The following is a 15,317-nucleotide window of genomic DNA, read 5'->3' as shown; positions in this document are numbered from 1 at the left end:
TCATTGTTGTTTGGCGGGTCCGGGCTGGGGATTCGAACCCACCACCTTAGGTGTACGTGGCTGGCGCCTTAGCCGGTTGAGCTATAGGCACCGAGCCAGGCCTGAATCTTAATCCTAGTTCTACACATATCTAATTAGCCATATGGGTTTACCGTGTTTCCCCAAAAATAAGACCTATCCAAAAAATAAGCCCTAGCAGGATTTCTATGCATTTGTTAAATATAAGCCCTATCCCGATAATAAGATCTAGTGATGGGCGTGGCCATGCAGCATATCTGCATAGCCACACCACCATGCAAGGCTCGAAGCAGTAAGGAAGACTGAAATAGTGTGGTAACCCCAGGTCGCGGGTCGCAGGTCACAGGCATCCTATTGAACAGCTAGGGGAAAGGAGTTCACGCATCACTAGCGCCAGCTCCACCAACAAGGTCAGCTACCCTAGTCAGGTTCCAGAAGAAGATGACTTAACTATATTTGAATAAATGTAGATTGTTGTATTATACTTAATAAAAATAAGACATCCCCTGAAAATAAGCCCTAGTGTGTCTTCCTGAGAAAAAATAAAATATGAGCTAGTGTCTTATTTTCGGGGAAACAAGGTAGGTTAGGCACTTAATGCCTACAGGTCTTGATTATTAGTATTTTACCCACAACAGGACTTAAAAACTTCCTTCCAGTTCTAAAACTGATGGAAGCCACATAGAAGAGCAGGGATTTCAGCTGTCTTGTGGAAGTCGTGTATAATTTAGAAATACAGAAAAAGAAAGGATTCAGTCATCCTGGTGGAGGCAGAAGCATGAGCAAAGCTGGACACAGAGGTCAAAATAATTCTGACCTTTGCAGAGCAAGGAATAAGTAAAAAAGATATCTAAAAGGTAATAAAGGCCAATGTTTCAAAATTGAGAAATGTCAGACCAGCAAGGCTAAGAGGTATTAAAAAGTAGGCAGAGAAGGTGGGATCTGATGTAGAGGGCGCTGGCATTACTCTAGGTTCTTGAACAGGGAACGGCATAGTGAAAATGGAGTTTTAGATGAGTTTGCAGAATAAAAATGAGTAATTAGAATTCACATTTCTAGAGACCAGTGGATCCTAATGAGGGTGGTGCAGTAGAATCGCATGGAGAAGAACTTTTCTAAAATATACCAAGGACAGAGACAGTAGGTCTGGGGTGGAATCTGGGAATCTGTATTTTTTTAAAGTTTCCACCGGTGATCTTAACACCCAGCTGAAACCCACTGCTATACAGATCTTTACAATAACCCCATGAGACTGGAAGAATAAGGAATAGATCCTCCTTTTTCAAAGGAGACAACAGAGGACAGACAAGTTAAGAGACCACTGCCTACTGTTAAGCAGCTAGTAAGGAAAAGTAAGGAGCTGGGTCCAGCACTCACTATGCTTCATCATGACAGTGACGATGGTGAAGCTTATAACACGTACTTTCCCAGACTATGAACAATAAGGGCAAGGCATTGCCTTTAAAGACATGCCTTCTTGCTGACCTCACCCAGAAGCAGGACTTCCTCCCACTAATGTTCTGAGCAACACGGGCTTTTTCTAAGGGCACTTGCTTCCTAGTAAAATAACCAAATAGTATTTTAATGTTTAAATACCCCCCAAACCTTGAAAAACTGTTTTAGAGAAAGCAACATGGCTTTTTATGCCCCAAGAATTACACAAATGCAAAGCCTATGAGGCAAGAGTCAATAGCTTGCTAGACTATCAAACGGGCCTCTTTATTACTATCATAAGGGTAATGGAATTCAAGTCAAATTCCAACAACCAAAAGTCAATTTCCCTTCCTACATTACCAATTCCAAAGCAAAACAAACAAACAAAAAGACTGGCAAGTTTCAACACCTTCCAAAGGGCAGAGGAAGTCTTATATTCTGGTTTAATGAAGGATTCCTGATACAGTTTTTTAAGTCTCAAGTAACCGAAAAATTTGTCCTGACTTTACAGAGACAAAAACTGTTGGGTCAGTTTGTATTTTTTTTTTTTTTTTTTTTGAGACAGAGCCTCAAGCTGTCCCCCTGGGTAGAATGCCGTGGCATTACAGCTCACAGCAACCTCCAACTCCTGGGCTCAAGCGAGTCTCTTGCCTCCGCCTCCCAAGTAGCTGGGACCACAGGCGCCCGCCACAACGCCCGGCTATTTTTTGGTTGCAGCCGTCATTGTTGTTTTGGCGGGTCCGGGCTGGGGATTCGAACCCGCCACCTTAGGTGTACGTGGCTGGCGCCTTAGCCGGTTGAGCTATAGGCGCCGAGCCGTCAGTTTGTATTTTTAAGGTTGATGCCCCAACATGTGGCCACCCCACCAACAACTCAGGTCCCTGACATCTTCTCATCCCCCTAACTTGGTATTCTACTGTCCTCTCCCTCACTCCTAGCTCTACCAAATGTCTCACAAAGTTTTGAAGAGCAAAAATGGGTTGAATTTTTGTTTCAGTGTATTTTTTTCTTTTTTTTATTGAGACAGAGTCTCAACGCCCTGGGTAGAATCCTGTGGAGTCACGGCTCACAGCAACCTCAAACTCTTGGGCTTAAGCAATTCTCTTGCCTTAGCCTCCCAAGTAGCTGGGACTTACAGGCACTCACCCAATGCCTAGCTATTTTTTTTTTTTTTTTTTTTTGCATTTGTCATTGTTTTAGCTAGCCTGGGCTGGGTTTGAACCCACCACCCTTGGTGTATATGGCTGGTGCCCGACCCACTGAGCTACAGGAGCTGCCCTAGTGTGCTTTCTATACAAATATAGTCTGTGTTTGTCTATGTCTCTCTCTTTTGTTACATTTTTTTTTAAAAGAGACGGTGGCTCACTTTTTTGCCGAGGATGGCAGGTTAGAATATGATGGTGTGGTCATAGCTCACTGCAGATTCAAACTCCTGGGCTCAAGCAAACCTTAAAGCTCAGTAGCTGGAAGTATGGGCACGCACTACCATTTTTAAAATTTTTGTAGAGACAGGGTTTCACTGTGTTGTTCTGTCTGGTCCTGAACTTCTAGCCTTAAGTAATCCTCCTGCCTTGGCTTCCCATGCTAGGATTAGAGGGTGTGAGCCACCACATTCATCCAAAAATGTGCTAAATACTGAGAAAAGTAGAAACTGGGTATAGGGAAATGTAAAGGAAATTAAATAGGAACCAAGTCTAGTTCTAAAATCAAAGGACATCTAGACTCAAGAGAGAAGATCCAAAGGAAGTTGCAAGACAAGGCATGAATTAACCATCTGCTGAGTGCAGCAGGCATGAAAAGAAAAAGGGGTAGAGTCTTTGCCACACAAAGGTGGCTCTACCCACTGATGGCAATAGATGGGCTGAGTATTCTCAACAGCTAAGTTATGGGACCCTATGTTACAGATTTAATGAGAACAACTTGTTAAATTAGAGGGGTTGGGGAAGACCTAGACTGTCAGAGAGGGAGGGGTGTATGACAGACACTTGAGGCAGAACCTTCTCCCTATCCCTGCTAAGACAGTGGAGGACCTGATACTCCCAGACTTTCTGGATTTCTATGACACTCAAGCGTGGCAAGGCCGTAACTGCTTGGAGAATCACTCTAGCTATAAACAAGTGCCTCCTTCTCACCAAAAAGTTGGCATCCTGGACCATCTAAGAAGCTCACAAGCAGTTCCAAACTGCCTCCCATCACACCTTTGGTTAAAACTATTTAAGAGGAGCTCTTATCCCTCCTTTTTCTCACTCTATGGGACAGCACTGATTGCTAACAACACAGTGAAAAGGAAAGAGAATGAACAATCCAACAGGAATATGGACAAAGAACACAAACATGAAGCTAAAAGAGATGAACAGAAATGGCTAATAGATAACTGGAAGGCCGTATACTTTACTTGACTTTAAAGTCCCAATTCAAACAATACCAAGTTTCACTATCAGATTAACAAACCTTTAAATTTGATAATTCACAATGTTGTTAAAAGTAGACGGAAACAGATGGTCTCAAATCAGTGCAGCAGCCTTTACAGAGGGCAGTTTTGCAGAACTATTGATGTGTATACCCTATGACCTATCAATTCCACTTCTAGGAATTAATCGTACAGACACACCATACAGATCAGCCAAGACAATGTGTGTGAAAGACTATGGTATTTAAGGATACAGTAGTCCAGTAGTCCCTCCCTTATCTGTGGGAGACACATTTCAAAGAAAGCACCAATAGTAATGAACCCAATATATATTAAATACCATGTTTTTCCCTATACATACGTACCTATGATAAAATTTAATTTGTGCATTAAGCACAGCAAGATATTAACAATAGTAATAAAATAGAATAGCCATAACAATATACTGTAATAAAAATTATGTGAATGTGGTCTCTCTCTCAAAATATCTTCTTGTACTATACTTACGTATTTTTGGACTACAGTAACTGAAACCACAGAAAGCAAAACTACAGATAAGAGGAAGCTACTATTTCACTGCAGCATTGTTTATAACAGTAAAAAACTCATATAAACAGGAGAATGGTTAAATTACTTTTCATACAGCTGCACAAAAGAATACAGGTTATCATTAGTTCAATGAAAAAGCCAACTTGCATAAGAAAACATTATGTTAACCAGTGGCTACCCCTGGGAAGTAGAACTAGAAGGATCAGTGGAGGGGAGCTTTTGCTTTCAGTTTGATACCTTCTGTATCACATAATTTTGTATTTATAACACGTCTGTATTTTCAGAGGTACTAAAGGCCTTTTTGTGTGTATGTGTGCAATTTTTGGCTGGGGACAGGTTTGAACCCACCACCTCCAGTATATGGGGCTGGCGCCCTACTCCTTTGAGCCACAGGCACTGCCCCTAAAGGCTATTTTTAAAGCTGCTGCTTCTTTTTTTTTTTTTTTTTGTAGAGTCAGGGTCTTGCAGCCCTGTCACCCAGGCTGCAGTGCACTAGTGCAATTAAAGCTCACCATAACCTGGGCTCAAGTGATCCTCCTGCCTCAGCCTCCAGAGTAACTGGGACTAAGAGCAAGTGCCAACACACCTAGCCTTTTTAAATTTTTTTAAATAGAGATGGGGCCTTGCTTATGTGGTCTAGGCTGGTCTCAAACTCTTGGCCTCAAGTGATCCTCCCACTTTGGCTTCCCAAAATACTGGGATTATAGGCAGTAGCCATTGCACCTGGCCTAAAGCATCTTCTCTTAAAACAAAAAAGGAGAGGAAAGAAAGAGGCAAATGGTAACAGAAGCTTCCCAAACTAGATCATGTGGCTGGTCTAACAGGTCTATACACATAACCCAGCATCAACTATGCCCAGAACAAAGAGAGACTTGAGCTGCAGTCCCACAAAGCCAAACTTACCTTCAGCCTCTTCAACAGCCACTGCAGAAGACCCTGCTGGGCACCGTCTGTACACATCTCAGGTCGGAACTCTGCCATGTTTTCGATAATAGCTGAAGGGAGACAGACGCCAGTCATTTGGGAGGGTAACTTTGTTTCCATCTGCAACAAGCTTGCTTCTCATGACAGGCTTTTATTCCCCCTTCCCACTTCTCTGTATTCCTCCCAGCCAGATGCTGTGTTGTCATTTTTAAATTAACCTGGGAGTTGCTGTGGTTTTTTTCTTCAAGTTATGTTACAAGTAAAACTCATAACTGAAAATGATGAAATTCGCAGAAGGGACAAGTGATAGATTTCCTTTGCTAATAGGGAACAATAGTAGAGCAGAACACACAAAAGGGTGTCCCTAAGATGACTTACTAATTCCCTGTTGTACCAGAGTCTCCAAAACCTGTAACTCAAGAGACATGGAGGTAGCCAGAAGCCTTAGGAAAAAATAAGGGGAGGAGGAATTCAGAGTCTCTTCCTTTCCTGGTTCATTTTCACGTCTCTTTCTCTGAATCATGGGGAAACAGGGGTATTACAAGGGAGGCAAGATCTTCTTAATTGAAGAAAATAATGTGCACAGAGGGGAAAGGCCATGCTGGCGGAGGTAACTGTCAGGTATTAGAAAGCAAATATAATTGGTCCTGCTATCTCCTACAACAGCCAAAGTGCTGCTTAATAGTAAAATTAAAAGTTAGGAGGCAAAAAGAAAAAGTCATTGCATGACTATCATATTAAAAAGGAGGACTTGAAAAAACGGATCACCTAGAGTCCTTAATACATTGAAAGCTTTTGTTTCCTTCAGCCCCCTCCTGCTCCATATCCTCAAATATTTTACTGTCATAAAGCAGGTATAGTTCTGTGTTCCCTAAGCACAATATCCAGAGTACACTGGGCATGAATTTTGGGGGAAAAGCTGAGGAAATCACCACACCTTCTATCTTCTTCCCTACTCCTTTGCCCTCCTTGGCAAAGTAAAGGATGACCAGGCAGCAGAAATACCAAGCTGTGGGGGAAGAGTGGCAACAAGACCTTAAGAGATGAAGATTATTATAATACCCTCAATTACTTTCTTGCATCTTCCAAGAAAATCAACTCATTCATTTTAGCCTCTTGTCTTTATCTTACTCTTCTGCTTATATTTTAGATGGTTTCCTAGTTTCACCAGAGTAAAATCCAAGCTTTTTGCCATGCTTTCCAAGGTCTTCCATAATCTTGACAAATTTATTCCTTTAATCTCATCTCCCAACACTCCCACCTCCCAATGTCACAAGAAACTTCTAATCTTTCTCCAAAGTCCATGCCCATTCATGATTTTACAAACAACACTCCTCCATCTAGGGACCCTTTTCCTGCTTCTCCACCCGTCAAAATGCACCTATCTTCATATTAAGCCCCAGAGGTCTACCTGCTCCTAACCAGCAATTTGGAGACCCTTCCTCTTCACTCCCACAGTGCTTTTCACTACACCTATTATACCACCTGTCACCCTATACTGTGTTTCTTTTCTGTACAAGACTTTTTCAAAAGTCTGCCCCTTAAGGAGCAGAACCATGCCTAATTCATCATAATCTCCCCCAGCCCAACACAGTGGCTGACAAACTCAATAAGTAAGAGCGGGATGAGTCTCCTGTGCTGATGATAGCTGACCAGGCTGATACCAGAGAAAGCACTAGACTGTTAAGCTGGTACTTTTTCCATTACACCAGGCCATTTTTATTAACACTCAGGTAAATCTTCTGATAAGCTTTTGATTCTACAAGGTCTAGCATTACACTAACAAATTTAGCATTGCCAAATTCTGGCTCTAGATTACAGTTGATCCCCAAATTAGAGTGCTGTGTTCTCTCCTCTTACCCCCCGGGTGCCCATCTTCCCCATTCTTTATGATAATCCTCATTGAAGAGAATCTACAACTACCAGAGAAATCTGTGGTAAACACAAAGCAACTGAGAGTAACTCTAATCTCATCCAAGTGTCTGCGTCTGCTGGGCCACATTCGTTTCTCAAGCTGTGCTTACAGATAAGTCACTTCTGGTTTCATGAGACGGTGACCAGTGATAAAGAGGACTACCCCAAAGCACAATTTTAAAACAGGCTATTGGTTCAGCAACTTGCAAAAGGAAAGACTGAGAAGGAAGAGGAGAAACAAGGACGAGCTACAGAGAAATCCACGTAAATGAACATGTGATGCAGGGTCAGCCAAGTTAGTAGCAATATTTCAAGTCGGTTTACACAGCAATCTATACATAAGAAAGGAAAGAAACACTAACTCTTTTTCAAATAAAATGTCTTATAAAGGTACACAATGGTCTGAAAGTTTGTAGTCCCACTGTAATTCCAAAGGAAATTACTAAGAAAAATCACTTTAAATGATTAAAATGTTTAAATATATACTTTTTAAAGGAAAGAAAAGGAGAAAGAAAAGAGAAGGGAATGGGAAGGGAAAAAGAAAAGAAAAAAGAAATCACCCTGCATAGATTTTTGTCCCAACCTTTGGAGCCAAAGGCCTACTAAGAGGAGCCAGCAGTTCTTGTTTAGGAAAGTTGCCTACTTAGTGGATTTCTGCTTTTATTACCTGAAAGCCAAACTAAGGCTGCCGTTATATGAAATTTACACAAAGGTCTTCATTTCTGAAAAGGCAGTTTGGGAGCAGAAGGAAGGAAAATACTCTGGCTGTTGACTCTATTATGAAGGAGGAAGGGAAATGAGCACCAAGCCCCAAGACAAACGCAAAGGAGTCAGGCAACAGCAGCCGGCACCCTTCTCCTCACCCAGAGTGTTATGGACACCATCTGCCTCCTCTTTCACAGACTCGTCAAGACGCTCCAGATTCTGTACCAGCAGTGCTACCACCTGCCCGTCCACCTGCAGGAACAGGGAAGCAAAAGGTGAGAGGGACACATGTCACAAACAGTCCCCCAAATGTTCCCATCCCATATGGACTTCTCTACTGTTTGAATGAATCAAGTAAATAAATAATCAAATAATCAGCAATGTACGGTTTAAAATGTGCTTTCCCATCTCATTAATGTCTTTTGAGGCTTAACATGATCCCTGAAGGGAGAAAGGGCAGGCATCATTATCCTTAAGATAAATAAACTGAAGCTTAAAGAGACAAGGTGAAGCTCAAGGTTAAAAAGTTAATGAGTGACAGTTCAGCTAGCACTCAGACATGGACCATTTGAAACCAAGTCTGGTGCTCTCTCCCATACTTAAACGCCTTACAAGAAGGCCACATTAAGTCAGGTCCACAGTGCCTTCAAGCCAAAACATCTTTCTAGACCACAGAACTAAGCACCATGTTTAGGTGGACTGTTTACTAGCAAAACTTCACGCTGACCTCAAAATTTAGGGTTAAATCCAAAAATTTCCTAACTTTCTACATTAAGCCTTAATGAAATTAGAACTTATGAAAAAGTTCTAGTTCCCACTTAAAAAAGAATATATTAACATAATAGATCTGTTACATATCTGCTTTCTATGTGTATTATATTTAATGCATAAAAAGCCATTGTATTTCTCTTATTTAATTTGATTCACACACTTTGAGATAGATAGGAAACTTTCAGTAGCCACGTCATACAGCTCATATTCCAGGGTTAGTGACTCAGCCAAGACCACATAGCTACTGAGCAGTGGCAGCAAATGCAAAAATCAGACTTCCTTCTTAGCCAAAATGATGCTTTTCACTACTTCATGCTACCTTCTGTGCAAAGTCTGTATTCTAGGGAGACTGTGCATGAAGGAGGATAACGAAGGACACGCCTAATTTTCTATTATCAAAAAGTGATTATCCATCTGGTCGGATTCCTAGGCCGACAGCCAATAAGCAAACCTGTCTGTGAAGTTAAGATCTGCTGCGTAATTGTTGTGCTATCCTCCTCCTTAGTGCCCCCATCTCCTCACTTATCAAATGAGGAAAAGTCTTAAGGGTTAAGTGAAAACATGTGACATGTCTTACCTTGGGGCTTGTCCATGGTGGCTGCTCAAAGAATCAAGGAGAGAGTTTGCATCTAGCCCCTTACCTCTTTGGATACCTGATGATTTACTGTTCACATCTCCCACTGCCTAAGAAAAACCCAAGTTCCTTGAAGGCAGGCACCTCACCTCACCAATCTTGGTATACCCTTCAAAGTCTTACACAAATGCTATATATAGCAGATATTCAATAAATTGTGCTAAATTAACAATATGATGGAACACTTCTTTCATGTGCTATAATTGGCTTGTTATATATGTGGCCCCATTTATCCTCATGTAAGCCTCACAACTTTTATAGGTGAGAAAACAAAGGCTCAGAGAAATTAATTAGCCTGGCCAAAGTCACAACGCTAGGGATAGAAGTGACCACTCCCAAACTTCACTTTTTTTTTTTTTTTTAAAGAGAGATGGGATCTCACTTTGTTGCCCAGGCTGGAATGCAGTAGTGTGATTGTAGCTCACTGCAGCCTCAAATTCCTGGGTTCAAGTGATCCTCCCACCTCAGCCTCCTGAGTAGCTAGGGCTATAGGTACATGTCCAGGTAATTTTTTATTTTTACTTATAGAGATGAGGTCTCACTATGTTGTCCAGGCTGGTCTTGAACTCTTGGCCTCAAGTGATCTTCCTGCCCCTGTCTCCCAAAGTGCCAGGATTATAGGCATGAACCACCACACCCCACCCCAAACTCTACTTCTCTTCATAATGCTCTATTACTTTGCTGAGGGTAGAGAAAGGAAAGACAAATAATCTCATTCAATTGACACTTCCTGAGCATTGTGTATAAGGCACTCTACAGACACAACTCAAAATGAACTGGAGAATGCAAGTGATGAAAAGAAGGACTGATCGTGAAATTTGAATTTTTTTTTTTTTTTGAGACAGAGTCTCAAGCTGTCACCCAGGGTAGAGTACCATGGCATCACAGCTCACAGCAACCTCTAACTCTCAGACTAAAGCGATTCTCTTGCCTCAGCCTCCCATATAGCTGGGACCACAGGCACTTGCCACAATGCCCGCTATTTTTTGGTTGTAGTTATCACTGTTGTTTGGCAGGCCAGGCTGGATTCGAACACACCAGCTCCAGTGTATATGGCTGGTGCTCTAGCCACTTGAGCTACAGGCACCGAACCGAAATACGAACTCTTTAATCAATCTGGGTGAGATTTAAGGGTAATATTTGGATAAGGGGAAAAGCTGAAATTATTAACCAATTTGTAATACCTGAATCATAGACAAATTAGATTTTGGGGGGTTCTCCTTTATGCCCTGGCGTGAGAAACATTGTGGGGATGGATACTATTTGAGCAGATAGCAAGGTCAGAACTGAGAGCACCTGTAAATACAAGACAGAGCTGTTTTCTCCACAATTTTGGTCTCAAATCTCACAGCCAGTAAAAGCATCACCAAAGAAACCCACTGCAATGTTTTCCCTAATTAATTAGACAATTTGGGTATGTGAGAGAAAACAGAAAAACATCTGGGAGAAAATATGAACCATGTCACAGTATGTTTTTCCCTAAATCACCCTGATTGACTTATAATCTCCCCGAATCCTAAAGCAGTAGACACTGCAACTCCACTGGGTATCACACTGCTCGTCAGTTCTGTGAACTGCTTCACCAGTTTCAGTTCTTATTGCTGCTTTGTCCGTATTATTTTTCCCCCTTTCCTTGATTCTTAGTTATGTTTCCCATCTCTGTTATCTGGAGGCTGGTGGGTACAGTGGCAGTGAGCAATGCACTTAAATCCAGGAGCTGAATGGTTATGGATAATGGGTGCCTGGCTGGAAGAATATCTTTTTTCTTGCTACTGAAATCTAACTTCTAACAGGCAGCCTTTTTAAGCTTGCAAAGTGTGAAACTTTATGTTTAGCTGGGTTAAATGTGATTTTATCTGATCGCAGGAAGGCCAAAAGCAGTCAAAATACATTTAGCTCTGAAAACCCTCAGAAAAATATTTATATTATGCACAGCTCTGATATCTTTTAGTAAGAAGTATAAATTAGCATTCTGTCCTACCGCCTCTAGCCCCTTGGGTCTACCTTCAATATTTTGGACCTGTGATGAAGTCTGAAACTAAAAACAAATTCTGCTTAGAGATTAAAGCACCATCATGAACAACCTTGGCCTTAGAAATCAGGACCGTCCTAGGCCTGATGCTTTGTGATAAGTCACTGGTTACTTCTGCTTATTAGCAAGCCTCCCAAACAATAGTCGAGCGGGTCCTACTGAGATAAAGTTCAAGGGCACGGTCAGACATCTTTTTCTACTTGACCAAAGAGGATGGATTTAAGAGAAGAAGAGGAAATAAAAAAGACAGACGAGAGAGTTTGAAGGAGGATTCTTTTTCTATCTGCCAATAAGCTTTCTCAAGAGTTAGAATGGAGTTTTTCTACCTACTAGGAGTTCCAGAAATTTCATATATAAAAAAATAAAAATAAAAAAACCCTACACAACTAAATCTTGATCAAACAAGTTTTGAGGATACAAATGGTAATATGAACATAATGCAAAACTCAGGCCTGCTGCAACCAATCTAGTAATTTTTTAGCTTCCACTTTTGCTCTTCTAATCCATTATCCACACAGCTGCCAGAGTGGTCTATTCAAAATGTTGGGTGAGACTGTGTTACCACTTTCTTGCTTATAATCCTTTAGTTACTCTCCTTAACATTAGCAATTCCACCCAAACTCCTTATCAAGGCCTACAGAACCCAACATGGTCTGGCTGTGACTCTCCTCTCTCCCCTACCCCAGCTGTACTCTAACAGGACTGGCCCTTTCTCTGTTCCTTGACTATGCCAAGCTCAGTCTTACCTTAGGTCTTCCACACAAGCAGGGGCTTTGTTGTGCTCACAGCTATGTACCTGGTTCCCAGAATCAGGAACATACCAAGCACTCAATAAACATTTACCGAAAGAATGAACACAAGAATTTGCTTAGGAATGAACACAGATGAAGTTGAAACATTAATGGAAAGAAAAGGATAAGATCCAAAAATTTACAAAGTAAGTACCCTTACAGCAACATAAAACATGCCAAGCTCAGCCTCACCTGAGTAGCACAAATACATTGCCAACCAAGTCCAAGCCAAATCAATATGAGACTTCAAAGTTTAACATTTAAGTAGGGTTAATTGAGGGCAAGAATACATATGGAGGGTTTTGCCCAGCTCTCTACATCAAAGACACTTCTGTGAAACTCTATAGCAAATCATGTCTCCTAGCCGCTCTGGACAGCTTCCTGGCCCAGTGACACATCCACCTCCTCTGGTTGTGACACCTTCATACACTCCTGTATTAAAGTCACCCTTCCAAGGCCGTCGTCAACACCTACAGCTCCACAGCCTTTCCTGATTATTCCTCATTAGATTATTCTCCTTACAGCCATCCTCAATAGTCTGCCTTGTATTAGCATTACTTATTTCTTCCTTTTTTAAAAACTAAACCTCTCTCCTCAAATATTTTATTTAGGCCAACCCCTAAATCTGGCCACGATGAGTATTTGGTCAAAATTATTTTCAAACCTCTTTTGAACTGAAAAAAAAAATGTTGAACTCAACTTCCATAAACATCTCACTATGTGGCAAATGATACACATGATTTTAACTTGACATTTAATAAGTGCTTAATGTCTGCCAGGCAATAGTAGCTTTACAATGTTAAGGGCCAGTATTTATTGGCTGTTTACTGTGCCAGACTACTGAAGACTTATTAAATATCTCACTTTTTCCTTACTCTGATACTGTGTGATAGGCACTATTGTTATCTCCACTTTAAAAGAGAGGTAGCTTTTCCAGGGACACACAGGAGGTAAGTGACAAAGTACCCACCTGACCACTCCCCTGGTGAGGGTCAGTACTCAGCAAAGAAAAACTTATAAAGAGATGCCTATGACCCAACGTGACAAACACCAGGATGTACAAGTGCTCAGAAAACACAACTCTGCTGAGGTGAAGCATCTCAAAAAAACTCAAATGGGAAAAATAAAGTTTAAGTTAGGCTCTAAAGGATGAGGCATATCCCAGGTAGCCCCACAGAAACAAGCATGCCTGGCTGAAGACAGAGCGTGGGCACCGGCATGGGACTATAGAGCACACGGCAAGTTCGGGACTAGTAAGTAGAAAAATGACTGCAATCTAATCGCTATTCTCAAAGAGTCCACAGTTGTGGAGAAGCCAGCCAGAGAACTGCTAACAAAGCAACCTACCCCCATGTTTACTGCTCTTCAGAAAAGAGCTTCTTTTCCAGGCTACCAAATCAATTTGTTACAAAGCACAGATATTCACCTTTTCCATAAATAACAATAGTGGATATAAACCAAATGTGAACCCTCCAAAGATCCCTGAGAATACCAGGACAGCACTCTTTCCCCACAAATGTGCTACTCTATTGCTCAGGACTTCCAACTGGGGAAAAACAAAGCAATAACCGCAAACCGCACACCACAATAAATTCTGCCACATGCCCTCTGGCCTCTGCTCACGCAATTCCAGGCCTCTGATATTGGCCCCAAATTAAAACTATGAAGACAACTCAACCCTTGTCATATGAGAACACTTATCAAACGTCTTCCCAAATGCTGCACAAGGGGGAAAAAAAAAAAGGAAGAAGACCACCCGCCAGTTCTGCTCCCTGATATTTACTAATAGCTTCTCGCTGGTTGCAGACAATCAAATAATATATTGGAATCCAAGAATGTTCAATGCTTGTGATTCACACCAGCCCCATCAGGATAAAGCTATAAGAGTCAAAATCTTAAAATAATATAATAATAAAAACCTAAACAAAACAAACAGAAAACCCTATACAGCATCCACCTAATGGCTCCCCAGACTGAGGATAAAATGTTTCTTTCCAAATAAACAATAAAATCTGCAAGACCCAGCTTTTGTCGGTGGGCTTGGCAACACAGAAAACACAAAGAGGGCTTTTGTGTGAACTGCTGTTTCTGAGTACAGTTTATGTGCAACAGCCAGGCTGGCTGTTCCTCTCTCGTCTTCTCTATTCACACAGGCAAAGGATAGTAATTAAAATCAGTGCAGGGACCAGGCAGGAAGGCTCACACAGGGCCACTGTAATTAACCTCTGGAAGGCAGACCATTACAGATGACACTGTGGGGACACAGTGCAGGAGCAAGTGCCACAGCCTTTCTTCAGATGCTCCTCAAAACAAAAGGATACCCCAACATCATCCTTTTCTTTGTGCACAATGGTTCAAAGGAAAAATAAAGGCCCTGAATTCTACAAAAGTGGCAGTGTGCTCCAGGAAGGAGCTTAAAAGAAAAATGGCCATAGAATTTTCACCATACTCAGTCACAAATGGCCCTGCTGGACTCCAGCCTCACTCTCTGTAAGAACCAGTTCATATGCAGTGGGTTCACAACCCCTTCATTCACACCAAATGCCAGCAGTGAACATGGCACATGGGAAATTTCTAGTATCAAAACATTAAGAGAAAGAGTGAGAAGGTGGGCAGCGTAGCAGTGGGGTTTCAGAATCATTTGGGGGCCATTCTGATTCAGGAGGTCGTAGGTGGGGCCAGAAAGCAGCCTAACAAGCAGCCCACGTGCTTTTAATACAGTGGCTGCAACATTTTTGCAGTTTATCTTTGATAAGCTCTGCAAACAGAATCAAAAGCAGTACTTACTAACATTCTTACCAGAGAGAAAAGAGAAGACAACAAAAGGGAAAGAAAAACAGAGGCTGGAAGAGAGAGCTAACTTAGTAGGTGAATAGAGTCCCACAGGTGCTATTAGAGTAAGAAGTCAGATTAGACCCACTTCTGCCACCGGCCAGCTGTGATGCCTTTTCAGCTTTGCTGCTCTCTCTGACCAGTGGCGAGGGAATCTGGTGTGGTGGGCACAGAATCATGGCGAGAAGTGGAACATGTTTTTATCTCAGCTGTCACAGGACTGACTGACCCAGTGGAAAGCTTCCCTTCTGCATCTAAGTTTCCTTATATTTAAGGTGGTTAGGCTAGATGGGACCTGGCAAC

The 15,317-nt window shown here is 41.8% G+C and overlaps 1 protein-coding gene across 1 annotated transcript in view; it reads right to left on the bottom strand.

Annotated features, from left to right (window-relative positions):
- CTNNBL1 (catenin beta like 1) overlaps nt 1-15,317 on the bottom strand; it is a 171,265-nt gene that overhangs the window by 99,332 nt on the left and 56,616 nt on the right. The window contains exons 6-7 of the mRNA XM_003787583.3: nt 8,113-8,206; nt 5,315-5,406 (exon numbers count right to left, since the gene is read on the bottom strand). Of these exons, the coding sequence (XP_003787631.2) occupies nt 5,315-5,406; nt 8,113-8,206 (186 nt within the window). The remainder of the gene's footprint in view (nt 1-5,314; nt 5,407-8,112; nt 8,207-15,317) is intronic.

The sequence above is a fragment of the Otolemur garnettii genome, unplaced genomic scaffold, assembly GCF_000181295.1.
Source record: "Otolemur garnettii isolate 467f Iridium unplaced genomic scaffold, OtoGar3 scaffold00023, whole genome shotgun sequence".
NCBI lineage: Eukaryota > Metazoa > Chordata > Mammalia > Primates > Galagidae > Otolemur > Otolemur garnettii.
Note: the sequence above shows the minus strand (reverse complement) of the source record. Positions and strands in the feature narration are given on the sequence as shown.